The sequence below is a fragment of the Felis catus genome, chromosome D4 (assembly GCF_018350175.1).
Source record: "Felis catus isolate Fca126 chromosome D4, F.catus_Fca126_mat1.0, whole genome shotgun sequence".
Classification (NCBI taxonomy): domain Eukaryota; kingdom Metazoa; phylum Chordata; class Mammalia; order Carnivora; family Felidae; genus Felis; species Felis catus.
The window spans coordinates 76,001,219-76,020,335 of record NC_058380.1 but is presented as its reverse complement, the minus strand read 5'-3'; the positions used below and the strand labels follow the sequence as shown (position 1 = coordinate 76,020,335).

Here is a 19,117-nt window from a genome sequence, read left to right as displayed (position 1 = left end):
TACTTTGCCACTTGCTTATTCTCGTATCCTGGAGTTTCCTTGTGATCTTCCTTCCAACTCCTCTGCAAGGCTTCTCAATCATTACTCACCTCAAGTAGCACTTAACATTTTATGTTCATCCACACTGACCCACGAAGTGGGCAGTGGCCTCCTTAACAGAGATGCGTGATACAGAGAGATGAAGTGAGCACAGAGAAGGGAAGTGACTTGACCAAGGTCACAGAGCAAGGAAGTAGAGTGGAATGTGAACCCAAACCTGGCCATCTCCAGGACCAGGCTCTTCCCTCTGTCACCACTGCTTCTCTCTTTTATTTTTTTTTAATTTTGTTTTCATGTTTATTTATTTATTTTTAGAGAGAGAGAGATATAACATGAGCAGGAGAAGGGCAAGGAGAGAAGAAGAGAGAGAACCCCAAGCAGGCTCCGTGCTGCCAGTGCAGAGCCAGATGCAGGGCTTGATCTCATCTTGACCTGAGCTGTGACCATGAGTCTGACATTTAACGCACTGAGCCACCCAGGCCCCCCACCACTGTTTCTCTTGACCTAAATAGTACTGGATGTAGTAAGCCGTAGAACTGAGCTCCACTCATGATGCGGAGATACAACAGGAGGAGAGAGAGAATGCCCACATCACAGTGCTATTGTTCTTATACCAAAGGCGGAAGCCCAAATCCCCAAAAAGCAGATGAATAGATTAGGTTCTTTTTGAAGATGGGGCCCAAATACCCCATGTTTAGGCCTCTTAAGACTTATGTTTTAGGTATTGGCCCACACTTACTTACCTTTGCCAGCACTCCGAGCCAGCTAATGAAAGATAAAAGGTAGAGTTAGATTTGGCAGTGTGGATAAGAACATAATCTTTGTTTTGATTTTGCTTTTTAGAGAGAGCAAGTGAGGAAGAGGGAAAGATGGGAGAGAGACAGGGAAAGAGAGAATCTTAAGCAGGCTTCACCCTCAGTGTGGAGCCTGATGTGGGGCTCGATCCCAGGACCCTGAGATCACAACCTAAGACAAAATCAAGAGTTGGACGCTCAACCGACTGGGCCATGCAGGTGTCCCAAGAATATAATCTTTGGATTCAGGCAGACCTAAGTTGTGGTCCCCTGTTGCTACTTACTTAATATGTAATAATAGGACAATTACTTGACCTCTTTGGGACCAATGTCCTTATTGATAAAACACAGCCATAATACCTAGCTTAGGTAGTGTCTGAATAAAATAACTGCTCGCACATTGTTAATGCTCAGTAAGTGTTTGTTCACTGCATGAATAAAGAACATAGATGAGTATTCTAGCCATCCAAGACACCACTAGGGTTCACTTCTGAAGTCCCGGACTCAGACTGCTCTGTCCCCAAATAACTACGAGACCACAGGAAGATATAAAATCTAAGCTTCAGTTTCTTCATTGGTGAAGTTCAGGTGATAATAATCCCTGCCTTCTAGGTTTGCTTACTTGTAAAATAGGAGTAAGTACAGGGTGCCCTGCAGATCATTGGTGCCCAATAAATGCTATATGGTTGCTATTTTTTTTTCCCAAATCATTTCTCTTACAGGCTAAGCCTCCCTGACTTCTATTGACCATTACCCCTGTACTATGATTTTGTGTTCCTCCTTACACCTTCCAGGGTCTTCTCTGAAGTCACAACCCAGTGCTCTGTTTTCTCGCTGTGCTACAGGTTCACTTTGTATGCCGTGGATACACGGGGGAGGCACTCGGAACTCAGCACAGTGACCTTGAGAACGGCCTGTCCGCTGGTGGATGACAACAAAGCAGAAGGTAGGTGACCAATCTCTTCACTTCCCAGGTAATTCCCATATTTCCTTTAAGTTCTGTACCCAGAAGTTAACCACCACCCCTTTCCTGCCACATACACGTATTTGCACAGAAAGAAAAAAGTGAAAGGACTAAGGGGACAGGAGGAACACAGAAGTAAACTAAGTAAGGCCTAAAGGAAATTGAGATTGTCCAGCAGTATCTTAGCCAGTGGAGAGACTTGTTCCTCTTTCATAGAATTTGTCTGTGTTCTGGTTTAGAGGCAAGGATGGTAGACAGTCAGGGCCCCATGACTGTATCCTGCCCCTTAGCCTAGGCTTTGGGAGACCACTTTTTTCCATTTTGGTCTGTGCCAGAGCTGGCGTATCAGTGACAGTAGAAGATGACTCAACCTACTATCATTAGGTCCTCATAGCACACATTCCCATCTAGGCCAGATGGGTGGCCTCAGAATCCTCAGCCTAGAGCTGAAGTCAGTGACTATCAGTGAGAGCTAGCATGCAAGATTGGACCTTTCTGCTGCTCCTGGTCCCTGAAGTTGTAAACTTCAGGCAAAACACCTAAAAAAAGTCGAACCAGTCAGTCACATCCACCACATACTTAGTTCTTCGCCAACCTGTAGGTATGGTTTCTACATCAGGACTGGCCAGAGTGTAATGGTGGCTTGTGAGTCCTGGTGGTTCACTTCAGGTTGAGCAAATATTTCCTAAGAGCGCTGGTACACAAGTGATGCTCTACACCTTTTAAGAGTTCACATTCTAGGGAGAGAGAGAGAGACAGACAGACAGACAGACATGTCTACACATGGCTGAATAATAAGCACTTTGTGTGGTATCAGACAAGACAAGATAGTCCTCCTATTGAAGAGCTATTGAATCTCAAAAGTGAGGGGGTTTGAGATGGTTTCCTGGTCATTTATTGTTATTGTTATTATTATTATTTTAAAATAACATATGCATGGGGTTAAAAAGAAAGAAAGAAAACTTAAAACCAGGGTGGAAATAATGAGAAGCAAATGCTCCTCCCATTTTAACGCAAGTTTCCAAGATTCTTCTAGAGGCAATTGCCACTAGCAATGACTTGGGGGGACGTACATAAATTTTGGTCAGAGTCTTCAAACATGAAAGAGTGGTCCTTCCATTCAAGAGAGCAGCCCATGATGACTTCAAATTACATCAATTGAATAGGAATGACTAAAGAAATAGAAATTGCTGTGAATGGCCAGCAGAAGAGTCTGATTTTTCTTTGAAAGATTAAAAAAAATTTTTTTTAATGTTTAGGTTTTTTTTGAGAGCGAGAGAGACAGACAGACAGCACAAGTCGGGGAGGGGCAGAGAGAGAGGGAGACACAGAATCCGTACCAGGCTCCAGGCTCTGAGCTGTCAGCACAGAGTCTGATGCAGGGCTCGAACCCATGAGCTGCAAGATCATGACCTGAGCTCAAGTCAGATGCTTATCTGACAGAGCCATCCAGGTGCCCCTCTTTGAAAGATTTTTGAATGGACACCTGTTAGACCTGATCATGGAGCTGTGTTGGAAATATTATAGAGGGGATGTAGAAGTAGACTGCTGAGATGAGCCCATGACAGTTGATTTAAGCCTCTGCACTTGTTTGGAATTTTCTGTTCAATCATGGGCACCAAATGTTTGTTGACAATGAAGCTGGCAAATTATGACCCCGTGTCGAATGCTTTACATTCACTTTTTAATTCCACCCTCCCAGCACACCTGTAGAGTAGACATCCTTGTCTCCAGTTGATAGATGGGAAAACTGAGCATAACTAGCCAATGATATTCAAGGTGGACTGCCCCCAAATACCATGCATGCGAAGTCCTGCACAAATGTGCCTCCCTTGTTGCAAGGCATGTTTCCATGCTCACTTTTTCCTGCTGTCCAGTGATCTGTGCCTATACTTCTCCCCACCTCAGAGATAGCAGACAAGATCTACAATCTGTACAATGGGTACACAAGTGGAAAGGAGCAGCAGACTGCCTACAACACGCTGATGGAGGTCTCAGCCTCGATGTTGTTCCGAGTACAGCACCACTACAATTCTCACTATGAGAAGTTTGGTGACTTTGTCTGGAGGAGTGAGGACGAGCTGGGGCCCAGGTACGGATGGCTGTGTGAGTATGAGTGGAGTGGCAGATTCCTCTTACTTCTGTGTGATTTTACTGGACCTTTTTTTTTTTTTTTTCCATAGGCTAATAAATGGGCTTTTATTTATTTTACTCAAATAAATAAGGGTATCATTCGCTTTTGTTCTGTCAGGATTAGAGATGGGAAATGGGCAGGGAGAATGACAGAATCTTGGAATTTTTGTTTCTGGGACTCCTGGAATATCAGATAGGAGAGAGACATTACTGTCCTTTCCATCATTCGCTTTCCTCACCCACCTTCCACCTTCAGGGTTAGAGACAGGAACCATGGACTCCTGGAGGGTTATGTGGCCTAACCAGGATGATAGAAGGGCATAGTGGCAGACTCATGGCCTCTAATCTAGGGCTCTCCCCACTCTTCCATAAGAAGCCTGAGGTTTTCTAGAATAAGTCCATTAGTGACCATTACTAAATACATTTCTATGTTCAATGTGTATTAAGCCATGACTTCTGTCATCGGCAGTGACTATGCCAGCCACTGGTGCTAGATGCCATGGGGGATTCAAACATCACAAAGGCACAGTCCCTATCTTGTGAAGCTTCATTCTCAAAGCAGTATATGAAATGGTGGCTGCATTTCATGCCTTGCGCCTAACAACATTCACTTATTCGTTCACTCATCACTTACTTTTAGTAGCACCTCTTACCAGTTGGTTATTGACCATGCAGTAGTAAAAGGAGAGAAACTCACTGTTGGAGGTAATTAAGCATTTAAGCAATTGAAAGAATAGGAATAAGTAAAAGAGATAACAGAATAGGGTCCTTTGGGAAGGTGAGAGATAGACATCTGATCTAGGTAACCTAGTGAAGGCTTTCCAAGTGCTGAGACTAAGACCTACAGGGTGAAGAGGGTCAGACTAGAGGAAGGGAAGGAGGATTGGAGGGTGTGGGGCATTGTGACTAGCCTAGGGAATGCACAGAGGAGATAATGTTACATCAGGCCAGGGTTTTCCTCAAATTTTCATCATTTGCCTGCCACTTTTATGAGTTTCTACATATCGCCATACTGTAAGCACTTGTTTTGTTTTGGTATCTTAGATTCACTTCTCATTGATAATATATTTGAAAACACCGTATCATTTTGTAAAGGGAAAATGGGCACCAACTACCCTTAATAGAAAATTAAATGTAGGGGTGCCTGGGTGGCTCAGTTGGTTAAGCATCTGACTTCGGCTCACGTCATGATCTCGTGGGTTGTGAGTTCAAGCCCTACGTTGGGCTCGGTGCTGACAGCTCAGAGCCTGGAGCCTGCTTAGGATTCTGAGTCTCCCTCTCTCTCTGCCCCTCCCCTGCTCATACTCTGTCTCTCTCTCTCTCTCTCTTGCTCTCTCTCAAAATTTTTAAAATTTTTTTAAAAATTTTAAAATTAAATGTAAACGTTTGATACAAGGGAAGAGAAAAAAGAAAAAACAAAAACAAAACAATGCTATTCAATCCTAGTGGAGCCTGACACTCTGAGTTTAAAAAGGAGATTAGCAAGTGTTAGAGAAGTACTAAAGACACAGTCTCAAACCAAGACTTTCTTTTTTAAAGTAATCTGGAGGAGGGGAAGAGAATGAAAAAGAGAATCTAACTGCTTTTCCCAGTGTGATTCATTGTTGTTTAATGCTGTGTCTGTGATCGTCTTGAGTACCACCTCAAACCCTTTCTCCTTCCCCAGGGGAACTCCTTCTACACTTGGTAAACACTGTGTGTAGAGGAACTGAGAGAGTTTCCCTGTAGTTGAAGCAAAGTGTGTGACAGCAGGAGTGGGAAGGGATAAGAAGGGAGAGGTCAGCAGGGGCCAGTCCTGAATGCCCTTTAAGTAGGGTTAAAGAGTTTGGATTATCTCCCCAGGGTAATGAGAAGCTTTTCAAGTGTTTTTCAGAAGGGGGTGATATTAGCTGATCTTCAGGGAAGAAAGATGCCTCTGACTTGCTGTTGGAAACATGGAGAGGGGTCAAGACAGGAGGGAGGTAGTGAGGCTCTGGAGGCCGTTGTTATAATAATCCAGGGGAGACAGTGTGGTGTTCTGGGGCAGGGTGGTACTGGTGGCATTGGAGAGCATCACCTGACCTCCTGAAATACTTAGTTGGTAGCACTCTATGCTTTAAAAAGTTTTAAAATTACCCGGGTAAGCTGGGCAAAGTAGGGTATTCTCATGTTGTGGATGATAAGGAATTGGAGGCCCTGTGAGGTCAAGTGAACTGCCCATGGTTGCACAGAGTTTTATATGGAGGCTGATTCTGCCCTGAGCTCTTACCCTGAGCCCTTATAACACTTGAAATAACCCTCCAAGGATTTGAGGCCCTCAAGGGAACAGATGAGAGCTGGGATCTCTCCCTGGAATAGACGTTATCTGCCCACTGGGTCCTGGACTATAACTTTCTCTCTTTCACATGAAAGGAAGTTTCTTTAGATAAAAGCTAAAAGAGAGTAGACAGGCAGAAGCCCAGAGCCTCAGATGAAAGCCACTGTGTGAGTCATCTGGGCTGCCATCTTGCCCATGGTCAGGGAAAGGCATCCCACTTTATTGGCCTTTCCCACAGGGCTCAGAGAGTTTGGGTGGAAGGTAAACCAGAGCTCCACTCCTGACTTTGTCTTTATGACCTTCTGGGATCCTTTATGGCCCTCAAGGACATAAATCTTCTGGAGAGGCTGCCTGGCCGCCCACAGAGGTAGGACAACCCACTTGGTAATGGGCTCTGATAACCCCCCTAACCTCCAGCCAACCGGTCACCAGTCACTGTCCACCAGCCCCCGTTGGTATCACCCAGTTTCCTCACTCTTCAGTATTTCTAGTCTCTGGAGGGAATATGAGATTCCTTTAACATCCCACACTGGCATGTCCACAGGAACCAAGATAGCTGCATCCTAATCTATCCTGAAAGTGCTAATGAACTCAGTGTACAACCTCGGGTTCTGGCTTTCTCTGGCTTTCAGTCTCCTCATCTATAAAATGATCAGGATGAACTAGGGCAGTGGTACTCCTTCTTTTAAGCAGTAGAAAATTTTTTTCTAAACAGATCTTATGTAGACCCCCATGTCTCAATTAGAATGCTACTTCCTCAGAGAATCCTCCAAGATTTCTACATATCTTCTCAGTCACATGCTCATGTTTTAATTTTCTGCATCATACCTATTAGCTTTGGTATCTTATATTGCTTATGTGTTTACTCTTGTGTTATCTCTCTTCTGTACTACTATGGCAGCTTATGTGTGTTTAGTGATTCTTTATGTCCTACTCACTCTTGTAAGTGGGTGCTAAATTTACTTGTTAAATAATTGGATAATGTGTGGCTCAGATGGTTACACAGTTGTTCTGGTAGAAACTAGAGAGGGTGGTCTGGAGCTCCACCTGCTAGGTTTCCCTTTCAGACCCCCTTCCCCCAATCCCGAGGGACTCTTAAGTCTCTGTGAGCTATCAAAGATCTATAGGTCACAGTTGGTAACAACTAAATTCCATGAACCCTAAGGTCTCTCCAGCTCAAAAGTAGCAATAAAAAAATGCATTGTGCTTGCAAATATTAAGAGACCTGTGGAGACCACATTTCATTAATTTACTTATTCGTTGATTCACTTAATGTGCTTACTATGTACCAGGCTCTGTGATATGGGCTGGAAATATATGAGTGAAGAAGACAGATCCTGCCTTAGAAGGAGCAGCATCTAGTGAGCAAAAGTCTGTAGGTAGTTGCAGTGAAGCATGTTACAAGAAGCATGCTGTAAAAAGGAGGGTGAGAAGCGGGTTTACTGCAGTGTTTCTCAAACTTTAATGGGCATGAGAATCCCGTGAAAGCCTTGCTAAAATTCAAATAGACTTAGTGGCTTAGGATGGGCCTGAGATTCTGCATTTCTAATAAGCTCTCAGGTGTGATGCCAGTGTCGCTCGTCCCAAAAGTACACTTTGAGTGACAGGGTTCTAGATGTGAACAGCTGGCACAGCTAACCCAGACCTGGACCTCAAACAAGAATCCTTGGAGAAGACAGTGAAGTCTGTGCTTAGCATCAAAGGAGTCCTCCCATGGATGCTTTCATCAGAAGGAACAATCAATGCAAAGATGAGTTGGGGGATGGTAATTAAGAGGATACACTTAAGAAGTATAATTTTCATTGGGACAGAGAGTTCAAGGTGAGAGGGGGGAAAAGAAAACAAGGCTGGTGAGTTCAGCAGAGGGTAGATCATGATGGCTCCTGTGAGCTCTGTCCAGGAGTGTGTTCTTTCCCCCAAAAAGCCAGGTAAACATTTTAAACAGAGGAACAATTTGGGTAAATATGCCATGACTCTGAAGGGTTCGCAAGTGTGCAGAGTATCAAAGTGTAAAGGAGAGAGAGAGAGAGCAAGACACTGCCCTGGAGCCAGGAGCCTTGGGTTCCTGTCCTAGGTTTGCCACCCACTAGCTGCATGACCTTGGAAAACCTCCATTCCCATTCTGGACCTCGTTTGTAATGTAAAAGAGCTGGACTCCAAAGTCCCTTCCAGCTGGGAAGCGAAGAAACCAGAAAGCCCTCAAGGTCATAAAGACCAGAGAACAGGGACACCTTGACTGTCCTTTAGTCCAGCATGTCCTGTTTCTCAGGGACCTAGGTGGCCAGGGTGTTAAGAGCACTTCCCAGAACCACCGATACCATGGAATGAACTCTATCAGGAATCACCAAACCCCAAAATGTTCCATACTTCTCCTTAAAACCATAGTCATATACCCCCATAAAATTTGGTGACAAATTGGGCATCTCTTATCTCTGCCTAATAAATCTATCAGGCCATTGTCCTCCAGAGCCTGGCTCCTGTGCCAGCCATGGGTGCCACAAACAGCTACTCAGAGAAAACCTGCTGACACCCAGCTGGCCCAGCCATACGGTTTCTGTTAGACATGAGAAACTGAGCTCATAGGTGGCTAAGGACCAGAATTTGCTCCAATAGAACATACTTGACCACTCTTGGGCTTCTCAATGATCCTCTCAGCCACGTATGGCTGAAATGACAGAATAGGAAGAAGAGAGCAAGCACTTGAAGGAATTTTGTTTCAGTGAATTGATCTTTCTGGACTATAATGATATATTTACTGTCTCAGCCCCTCTTGCTTCCGTGGCAGACATTGCTAATACATCACAGAAATCATTACAGGCTTGGTTTAGCCTAGGATTTTTCTCAACATAGCAAGATAGGCCTTTCCTATCTGAGAAGAGTTGGCATATCCCATGAACCATGGTGGCTGCATCCATAGTGAAAATAAGCAAACTCGATGTCATTCTTTCAATTCAAGATTATATTAACTCTTTCCTTAGCTATCAGGGATTAAGTCTTTTGGAATTTCTAGGATATTTTGAACAAGAGCAAACTTAGGCTTCTAGGGCCATATTCCTATGATCTCACATGCACTTTTAATCTTTTTTGTTGTTGTTGCATATTTTGACATTTCTGAAATCAGGATGGACCGTGCACAATGGATGTGCACATTAAGTGTTATATTCTTTCTCCTTTTCTTGAAAGCCTATTATTAAATCAGTGGCATTTCTTATAATTGAAGATGCTTCAGGGTGGATAAATACAAAACACAGGATGACCTTGAACAAGTGTTCTATGGATCAGAGTTCCCACTGGTAGTATAGCAAGGTTGGCTGCTATTTTGTAGTCTGTTTCTGTTCCACACTGAAATCACTGGGTTGGTTGAGACTCTGTCATTCTTACCATCAGTTAAGGAATGAATTCTTGGGAAGGTCTTATGGTTTCTTGCGAGAGAATAAGGAGAAGACAAAACATAAATATTTTCACTCTTATAAATCACATTTTAAAGCTGATGTTGAAGATCTATATCAAGACAGCAGTATTGAGCTACTTGTTTTCTGTTTTGTGGGACTGGTCTGAGGCTAGATGCTGAAAGTAACCCCAGTGAACTACCGCAACGCCATGAAACCATGGTTTCATTGCTCAGATTCATCATACCAGCTACACAAATATATGTGTATATACACAGGTTTTCAAAATGGAAAGACCTTACTGTATTTTGTTCTAAAAGTAATTCTTGCTCATTCTGTAGCATCTACATGATGTAGATGTATATAAAGTGGAAAGTGAGAATTTTGCACTCTGAATCCCATAATCCCAACCCAGAGATAAAGTCATTAGCAGTGTGCACATACCTTTCTAGATATGACTTGGATAAGAAAATGAATAGGGATGCTGATACAGGCTTAAGGATATACCTGTATCTACAACCAGAGCACAATTTTCACCAACTCTGCTATGTACAACAAATAGATACACCATGTTCTGCTGTCTCTTTATACTTAATAGGTCTTTTCTCTTGGATGCACATGTACTGTGTTATCTGGGTAGGCCCTTTAGCCATGCAATTATTTGAATGTACTATATGTTACTTGAGTCTTCTGTTAAATACCAACTAGGTTTCTTCCAAATGCTTTGCTGTTATAAACAACTCTGTATAAACATTTTGCCCACCTGGCCATATTATTTCCCTAGGTCCACATGGATGCTCAAATGCCATTCCATTCCTTTTATCAATTCTTGCTAGAGAATTTTGGATTTTGAAAGCTGAGTCCTGAGAATTTCCTCAGTTCAAGTCAGTTCGCTCTTATTAATTCCTTCTACATTGTCCAAGAAGCAGGTGGAAGATACTAGTTGAGCACTATTATGGGCGAGGTCATTTACATCTCATTTCATCTCCTAAACCATCGATTCTGAAGATTAAGCAACAGGGAATCACTGGAATTAAGTAAATTGTTTAAGGTTACATAGCTAATAACTGCCAGAGGCCAAATTCAAAATAAACTCAAAATGCAAACTTCAAACCAGCGTCCTGTCCATTATAACACATTGCATCCCAAGATATGTACACAACTAAGGCAGAATATATTATATATCTCAACAGAGAAATAAAAAGCTTCAGCAGCAAAGGGTAAAAGATGACTTATGATAGCTGGGAAGTTCTGGAAGACTTCCTGAAGGTGAAATTTCAGCATGACTTTGAAGCAAGAACAGAACTTCAGCAAATGTGGTCCTCTTACGTCAGGAACTCTGTGCCTTGGCAGTTGTGTCACATCTATCGTGAAGTTCTCATCAGATGCCCACCAGATGGTATCTGTGAATCAACCCCTTGATTCTTGTCAGTAAAAACAAGAACCACAAAAGTCTTCTCCACTTTCTACTACCATTAGAGTCTGCTATGGTCTGAATGTTGTATCCCCCCAAAATCCATAGATTCAAAAACTAATGTCCAAGGTGATAGTATTAAGAGATGGGATCTTTGGGAGTTGATTAGGTCGAGAGGTTGGATCCCTTAGGAATGGGATTAGTACTCTTATAAAAAGAGGAACCAGAGAGATTCTTTGCCCCTTCACCATGTGGAGGCACAGCAAGAAAGTACCATCTGTGGACCAGGAAGCTAGCCCTCACTAGCCTCCGCACAGCACATGTCCTCAGTGCCACGATCCTGGACTTCCCAGCCTTCAGAACTGTGAAGATTAAATCTCCATTGTTTATAAACGACACAGTCTGTGGTATTTTGTTATAGCAGCCCAAACAGACCAAGACAGACTCCTTTCTAAAACTTACTTGATTTGATCATCTCGAGTGATATGGAGATATGGAAGGGTCCATTCTAGATTTCAAGGATTCTAGTTTTAAGTTTTTCATCATATTGAGTCAAAATTCACCTTCTGTTAATTTTGGAGCAATATCATTGATCACACTGGGGTGCCTTGCAACAGCTCTAGATGCTCTTCTCACACTCTGTTAGCCCTGGTCAAACCATATGACCAGCCCAAGCCTCACTTTTACCACCTAAAGACTGGGACTGAAGTATGAACTCTAAAATTGTGGTGAGGATTATATTTAATTTCAGGGTTTTTTTTTCTTCCCACTAGTCTTCATTTATTAGAACAACATAACCGTTTGCCTGAATTCTCCCTTCAGAGGACACATTCCATTCCTGCTTTCCACACTTCCTCATTAAGACTTGCTTTTGAGACAAGCTTCAGCATCATGATCTGGCTACAGTTTGCACATGTCCCTCTTACCAGAAGTGACTGGGGTTCTCCAGATGTGGCCTGACCAGGGCAACATGAATGAAGTCATTCTTTCTCTTAATCTGCACTATCCACTTTTGGAGGTTGTGTCCCGTTTTTGTGCAACCACGTCATGCCCTCGACTCTCATTAAGCTTGAGGTCAGCTAACACAGAGACGTTTGAGCTCAACTAAAGGAGATAGGGAGGAGGGGGAGAGGCCAATAGGAACATTTCCCTACTGCCTCTTTTTCCCCCCTCCATTCCAGGGCCCCCTTAGAAATTAGGTCTGTATCCACTAACTGTGTCAACAGCTGATTGGGTAATGGTGCTGGGAATAGAATGGTCGGTCAAAGGTTCTATAGTTCCCGGAGAAGTGGCATTGGAACTCAGCCCCTGACTCCTCCACAAGCCATTCCTGTCTCAGCCTTGCCCGCTAATACAACCATAAATTAATGTGCACTGTCACTCCTTCACCTCTGGCTTCCTATCCCAGCAGGCCTGGGTCCCGTCTCCAATGAGGAAGATTTCATTTCCGGTATTTGAGAAAAGTGGTCATTCTGACCTACGATTCCCTCTCCAGGGAGAGCTTGGAGCATGCCTGGCCTTTGATTTATGGATCTCCATTGCCTACAAATTTATTACCCAGCTCTCTCACCTTTGGTCTCTCACTCCCCCTCCTCTTCTCCGGCCTTTGAGCACCTCCAACCCTTGTCTCCATGGTGTCCCCTTCTGAGTTCTCCTGTGTTTGTTGGCTAAATGCAAGCCAAAGTCTGAGGCAGTGTGTGCTGTGGACAAAGAGCAGGGGATAGTTAAGTGAACTGGCACCAGTTTAGTGCCTATTGAGTACAAATTTCTGTGCTGGATGCCTACAGCAGTCATTCATTTCAGCCTAACAGCAGCCCTACAAAATAAGCATCTCTAATCCCATTTTACAAATGAGGAAACAGACTTACAGAGAAGTGACTTATCCTAATGGTTTCTGAAGCCTATGTCCTTTCTACTACAGTATGCTACTTTGAACCTTGGCTAACATTTACTGAGAGTAATCAAATTACTCAGCTCATCTCATTCCCCCCAGAACACTGTTATTACTCTCGTTTTACTGATGTGGTAACTAAGAGCACCATTGAAGAACTTCCTAATGATCCACATGCTGTTAAGTTATAGAGCTAGGATTTGACTCTGAGACTCCAGGCCCAGATATTTAAATTCAGCTCTGTACAACCAAGAGCTCTGGTTCTTGCTCTGCCTTTGTTACTAACTTAAGGTGTTCCTTTAGACCGAGTATTTTCTCACTCCAAACCTCAGTTTCCCCATCCATTCAAAAGGAGGCTGGGTTCATTGGAGTTCCAGAATTCTCCCTGAGGAAATGGCTGGGCCTTTGGAGACAAAGCCTTTGGACATGTTGGAGGGATTCCCCTTTCCAACCTCATTTTATATCCGTGCCTTGTTTTTGTGACTGTCTGAATCAGACAGTCACTCTCCATTGCCCCTAAAATATAACACTTCCCCAGGGCTTTGAAGAGTCTAGATGGTCTGAGATCTGAAAAACTGACTAGTCTCTTATCCATTCTTTGCACTAACCATTTCAAAGTTCTGGTTGTTCGTGCTCTTGGTAATCTAACTTTGGATGGGCTCTTTCCTCTGCCTCCCCATCTACCTTAAAAACCTGTCTCATCATTGAAGTCCTAGTGTAGTTGTTAAATCCCTTGGGAAGATTTCTGAGCCCCCAAACTAATGATTAGGTATCCACTTTATTCCTATTTCTGTCTGTCTCCTGCCACTGACTTGCAAAGGTGCCCAAGGCTTATACCAGTACAGAAACAGTGATGATGAGGGGCAATGGTGGGGGTGGTACTTTCTACCCTGTATCGGGGACTTACAATGTGCCAAACACATTTCTAAGGGTTTTGTGTGTATTAACTTCTGTAATCCTCGCTATAACTTTATGAGGTTGGCAAATGTCGCTCCCTTGTTATAAATGAGGAAGCGGAAAGAGGACGCAGCTTTTTAAATTTTTTTTTTTCCAACGTTTATTTATTTTTGGGACAGAGAGAGACAGAGCATGAACGGGGGAGGGGCAGAGAGAGAGGGAGACACAGAATCGGAAACAGGCTCCAGGCTCTGAGCTGTCAGCCCAGAGCCCGACGCGGGGCTCGAACTCACGGACCGCGAGATTGTGACCTGGCTGAAGTCGGACGCTTAACCGACTGCGCCACCCAGGCGCCCCAGGACGCAGCTTTTTAAAAGCACAGAAAAAGCAAACCAGCACCCTTAAGTGTGATGATAGGAAACACTTGACTCCTGGATGTGTGCCCTACCTGGTTTCTTGCTGCCAGGCTTGTCCTTCCCCCAATTCGGTTCTCCTCAAGGCATCCAGGAACGTTTTTAAATAGTCCAGCTCTGAATCTCTTACTTGGCAGCTTGAAACCCTTTGATAACTCCCCTACTTGCCTTCCAGACTACCAATCTAGATAACACTTATTGAGGGCTTGTTATAGATTCATTAATGCTTTTTTTTTTTAATGAGTCTTTGTGGTAGATAAAAAACATTATTCCCATTTCATGGATAAGGAAATGGAGTCACACCTGGTTAAACAATTCCCTTAATATCAGAGCTAGTAGGTGGCTGAGCCAGGATTTGAACCTGAGCAGTCAGGCTCTAGAGCCTGAATGGTGCACCATTACTTGGTACAACCAACTCCCCAGTTCCTGAGTTCTAATGGCTGGCTCCTGCCACTTCGCCAGTTTTCCCACTGTGTCCCCACTTACCACATGGCATTCCAACTGTAAATCCTCAGAAATTCAACGTAATCACTTATCTTTATGCCTTTCCCTATCCCTCCTGTTATGTCTTTGTCTTCTTTGACCCCTATTCATTTATGAGACTCAATACAAGTTGCCCTTCTACTAGGAAGCCTTCTTGGATATCTCCAATCCTACCTAGGCACCTTCCTCTGCTTCCTCCCGGCCCCCATGCCTCCTCCTATCATTCTCCTTTTTGTCATTGTCCATCTGTTGGTCTTTCACACTGAATAGGAAGCGCTCTCATAAAATAAATGCTCAGTAAATGAGCAGTCAATAGCATTATCTCCTTTAACTTCACAACAGTGCCATTTTTCAAGTGAAGAAATGGGTTTAGAGACGTTAAGTAAATTTCCCAAGGACACAGAGCTATTAAGGAACAGAGCAAGGACTCAAACCAGGAGAAGAGAGAAACGTACTCCTCAAGCTCTTCTTTGGCCTGCCAGGGGAGAGAGAAGTCTGTGGGCAGAGTGGCAACTCGAGTGTGATTATGAAGCTATGAATTCTTGGCACCTCAGGAAATATTCCACCCAAGTGGTGAACTATACAAAGAGGACTTTTTGAAAGGTACCTCATAAATCGTGCCCACAAAACATACACACGTAAGCCCGGCCCTTTTCCAGTCGCCATGCAGGTGCCTGACACAGTCTCCCACTTGTGGGGTATGTTGTCGTAAAATGCCCTCCCTCCTGGGGTCTCAGAGGGGCATGGAGAGGACAGCATGAGAGAGCTGTTCACTCAGCCCTTGGGTATCTTGAAGATGGTGGAACCTACAGAAAACTGGATTCTACATGGAGATGGACACCTTGACAGTGACACTAGTCTATGGTGGGATCCGGGAAGAGGATGCCCCTTTTCCTCTCTCAGCCTCAGTTTTCACATCTTCAATGACAGTAGGTGAGACCAGGTCACTGGTTCCCAGTTGGGGTGACTCCCTCCGCCCTCACCTCCAAGAGGAGAATTTACAATGTCTATAGACAATTTCATTGCTAGGACTGGGGCAAAGGAGTGCTATTGGTACTTAACGGGCAGAGGCCCAGAGATTCTGCAAAACTTCCTACCAGACAGCCTCCACAACAGCAAATTATCTGGCTCAAATGTCAATAGTGGCATCATTGAGAGACCCAAGGATCTCAGAGATCCTCTCTACCTTAATCTTCTACGCAGCCATCAGACCTCCTCAATGATCCTCTTTCTGGTGCTGGATAAAGGACTCCAGATAAATTACTCATGATGATCACCACAGCACAGGGTGATTCTTGTTTAGACTAGTGTTCAGTATGACCCTGTTCCCAAGATACTATCATAACAATTCTTGGTAATCGTAGGTATCATTTATTGGGAGCTTACTCTGTGCCAGGCTTTGGCCCTTTCTCATGGTAAATCTTAACCACGAACTTGTGAAACTAAGACCATCCTCACTGTTTTAGAGATGACAAAAACAAGATCTAGAGAAATCTGATTTGGGAACTTAGCTATTAAGGCTTTGATGAAAGATCTCCAAATTTCCTGCCTGTAAGAATAGGGTATGAGAGGGGCACCTGGGTGGCTCAGTCAGTTAAGCATCTGACTCGATCTCGGCTCAGGTCGTGATCTCATGGTTCATGAGTTCGAGCCCTCTGTCAGGCTCTGTGCCAGCGCAGAGCCTGCTTATGATTCTCTCTCTCTCCCTCTCTCTCTCTGCATGCTCTCTTTATCTTTCAAAAAGAAAAAAAAAAAAAAAGAATAGATTATCAGAGAATAGAGAAACACAAAAGCAGAAGTTAGAGAGGGACTTCATGGGTATCAGGCCTAGATTCGAATGCCCAGCCCCAACGGTCAACTTGATGTTTGACCTTGGTCATGCAATGTCATTTCTCTGAGCTGTGGGCTCTACTCCCATTCTGTGTGAGTGGAAAGAACAGTATGTTCAGGGCTGTTGTGAAGATTAAATAAAACTGTTAAATGTATGCAAAGCACTTACTCTGTGCCTAGCATGGCTAGTGTCAATAAATTTTAGTTGTGATTGTGGTTTCTGTGTATGATTATTATAATAATTTCTCCTTGGTCAGAGCCCTAAGGCTGGTGACTTCATAACTCCTGGGACTCTCTTTTCTTGGAAATGAAAATGCTGGATCAAAGGTTCTATGTCACTTTCATTCTTTACACATTGCACAGTTGAAGAGGACAGATTCTGAGGTGATTTTCAAATGGGTGTTTGAAATATCACACTCAGGCCAGGAATGGTTAGGAGGTTGTTGGGACAGGAAGTCCTCATTTCTCTTGTCGACCTTTATTCACCGTCAAAGGCTTAAGCTTTGATCTGGGCTTCATTCTTCATCGCTGTCTCGTCCTGCCTTTCAGGAAGGCCCACCTGATCCTGCGGCGACTGGAGAGGGTGAGCGGTCACTGCTCCAGCCTCCTGCGAAGCGCCTACATCCAGAGCCGTGTGGACACCGTGCCCTACCTTTTCTGCCGCAGCGAGGAGGTCCGGCCTGCGGGTATGGTGTGGTACAGCATCCTCAAGGACACCAAAATCACATGCGAGGAGAAGATGGTGTCCATGGCCCGAAACACGTATGGGGAGTCCAAGGGCCGGTGAGGGAGGGTACTGCCCTCCATGAGCACAGAGACTCTCCATGGGAGGGGGAGCCCTACTCTCGTGGATCCTGGGGCCTGGGGGGGGCTGGGGGACAGCTGAGGATGGGCCTGGCAGATGAGGCTTGCCAGCGAGGCCAAAGCAAACTCTTTCTCTTGTGGATAGCCGACAGAGAACTTTGTAACTGCTGGAATTATCCGTTTTTTTTTTTCTCTTTTATTTTTTCTAAGATATTATTTGACTATCCAAGTCTCTCCTTTTTAAACATTTTCTTATGGATGGCGGTCAGTCCCGGGGGAGGGGCTTTCAGGTGGAGACCAAGCGGCCTTTGCTCTTCTTCCTTCCTCCTGCCACACTCAGCTTCCTTCCCACAGTGGGCCCTGGAGGAGACCCATGGAGAGAAAATCTGACCTCTTCAGCATCAGGAAGGAGGCCCCGAGGATTGTTGCAGTGAGGAAGCTTGGGTCTTTATGGCTTTTCATTTTCCAGACACTACTGGGTTTGCAGGATCCCTGCCTCTTCCTGCTGCCTGTGGGCCTGGACAGAGTCCCTGCAGCACTTTCCATGGATTAAAAATTCTTATTGTCTCTCTTTCTGCTTGGGTAGTGTTTCTTGCCCCTGGGGGACCTCTGTGTATTCACTCAACAGATATCTGTTGATTACCTACTATATGCCAGGCACTGGGCGTGCAATGGAAGAGTGAGAAGCTCCCTGCTCTCGGACCGTACAGTCCCTTGGAGATTATAGAGAGGTGGGTCAGTGAATTCAGGCTGCAGTAGGGGGTTCTTAACTCATTGCTGGGTCATGAGACAAACTAGTGCTTCAAGGAAGTGCTTCCTTGAAAAAGTGATGCCTAAAGCCCAAAGGGCAGGAGGGGTAAACCAAAGAGAGTGGGGAGGAATGAGATGGGCCACCAGGAACATTGAAAACCCAGAGATAAGAGAAAACGGAACACATTCCGGGGCTGAAAGCACTTCCCATGAGAATAAAGACCCAAATAGCCAGAGGGCAAGCTGGGGCTAGGCAGAGTGTTGGAAGCTTTGGACAAAAAGTTGGACCATATTTGAAGTAACTGAGAGGTACCAAAGAATGTTAACAAAGTGAAATACCAAGCTTGCTCTTTAAGAAAAACTGTTTTGGCCGCAGAAGTGGAAATGGGGCCAGAGAGAAGGCCCCAAAGAGGGTGGCTATTGTTATTTTCCAGGCAAGAAGCAATGGCAGTTTGGATCTTGAGGTCATGGGGAGACATTCTGCCATTGTTTTATTTATTTATTTATTTATTTATTTATTTATTTATTTATCTATCTATCTATCTATCTATCTATTTATTTATTTTTAAGTTAATTTTGAGGTAGAGCTCACTAGTGGGAGAGAGGCAGAGAGGCAGAGAGGCTCCCTGTTGCCAGCGTGGAACCCGACGTGGGGCTTGAACTCGCAAACCATGAGATCACGACCTGAGCCGAAGTTGTATGCTTAACCATCTGAGCCACCCAGGCATCCCATTTTTTTAAGTGTTTATTTATTTTTGAGAGAGAGAGAGAGAGATCGGGCACGAGTGGGAGAGGGGCCAAGAGAGAGGGAGACACAGAATCCAAAGCAGGCTCCAGGCTCTGAGCTGTCAGCACAAAGCCCAACATGGGGCTCAAACCCAAGAACTGTGAGATCCTAACCAAAGCCTGAGTCAGGGGATACTTAATTAACCAACTGAGCCACCCAGGCACCCCTGGAGTCTCCTTTAAGAAAGCAAATGAACTGTTTCCAGTGTGTTAGCTGGGAGGGTAGAGTACAAA

The 19,117-nt window shown here is 44.4% G+C and overlaps 1 protein-coding gene across 8 annotated transcripts in view; it reads left to right on the top strand.

Annotated features, from left to right (window-relative positions):
* Nucleotides 1–17,918, top strand: part of ASTN2 (astrotactin 2) — an 882,958-nt gene extending 865,040 nt beyond the window's left edge. For 3 of the 8 annotated variants that reach the window (XM_045043398.1, XM_045043397.1, XM_045043400.1), the window contains 4 exons: nt 1,679–1,779; nt 3,706–3,889; nt 17,093–17,326; nt 17,702–17,918. In XM_045043398.1, the coding sequence (XP_044899333.1) occupies nt 1,679–1,779; nt 3,706–3,889; nt 17,093–17,326; nt 17,702–17,900 (718 nt within the window). In that variant the 3' untranslated portion in view covers nt 17,901–17,918. Of the gene's footprint in view, nt 1–1,678; nt 1,780–3,705; nt 3,904–17,092 lie in introns of all 8 variants that reach the window. The other 5 variants (XM_023242644.2, XM_023242646.2, XM_011288658.4 and 2 more) reach the window with 3 other exon arrangements.
* The last annotated feature ends 1,199 nt before the right edge of the window (nt 17,919–19,117 follow it).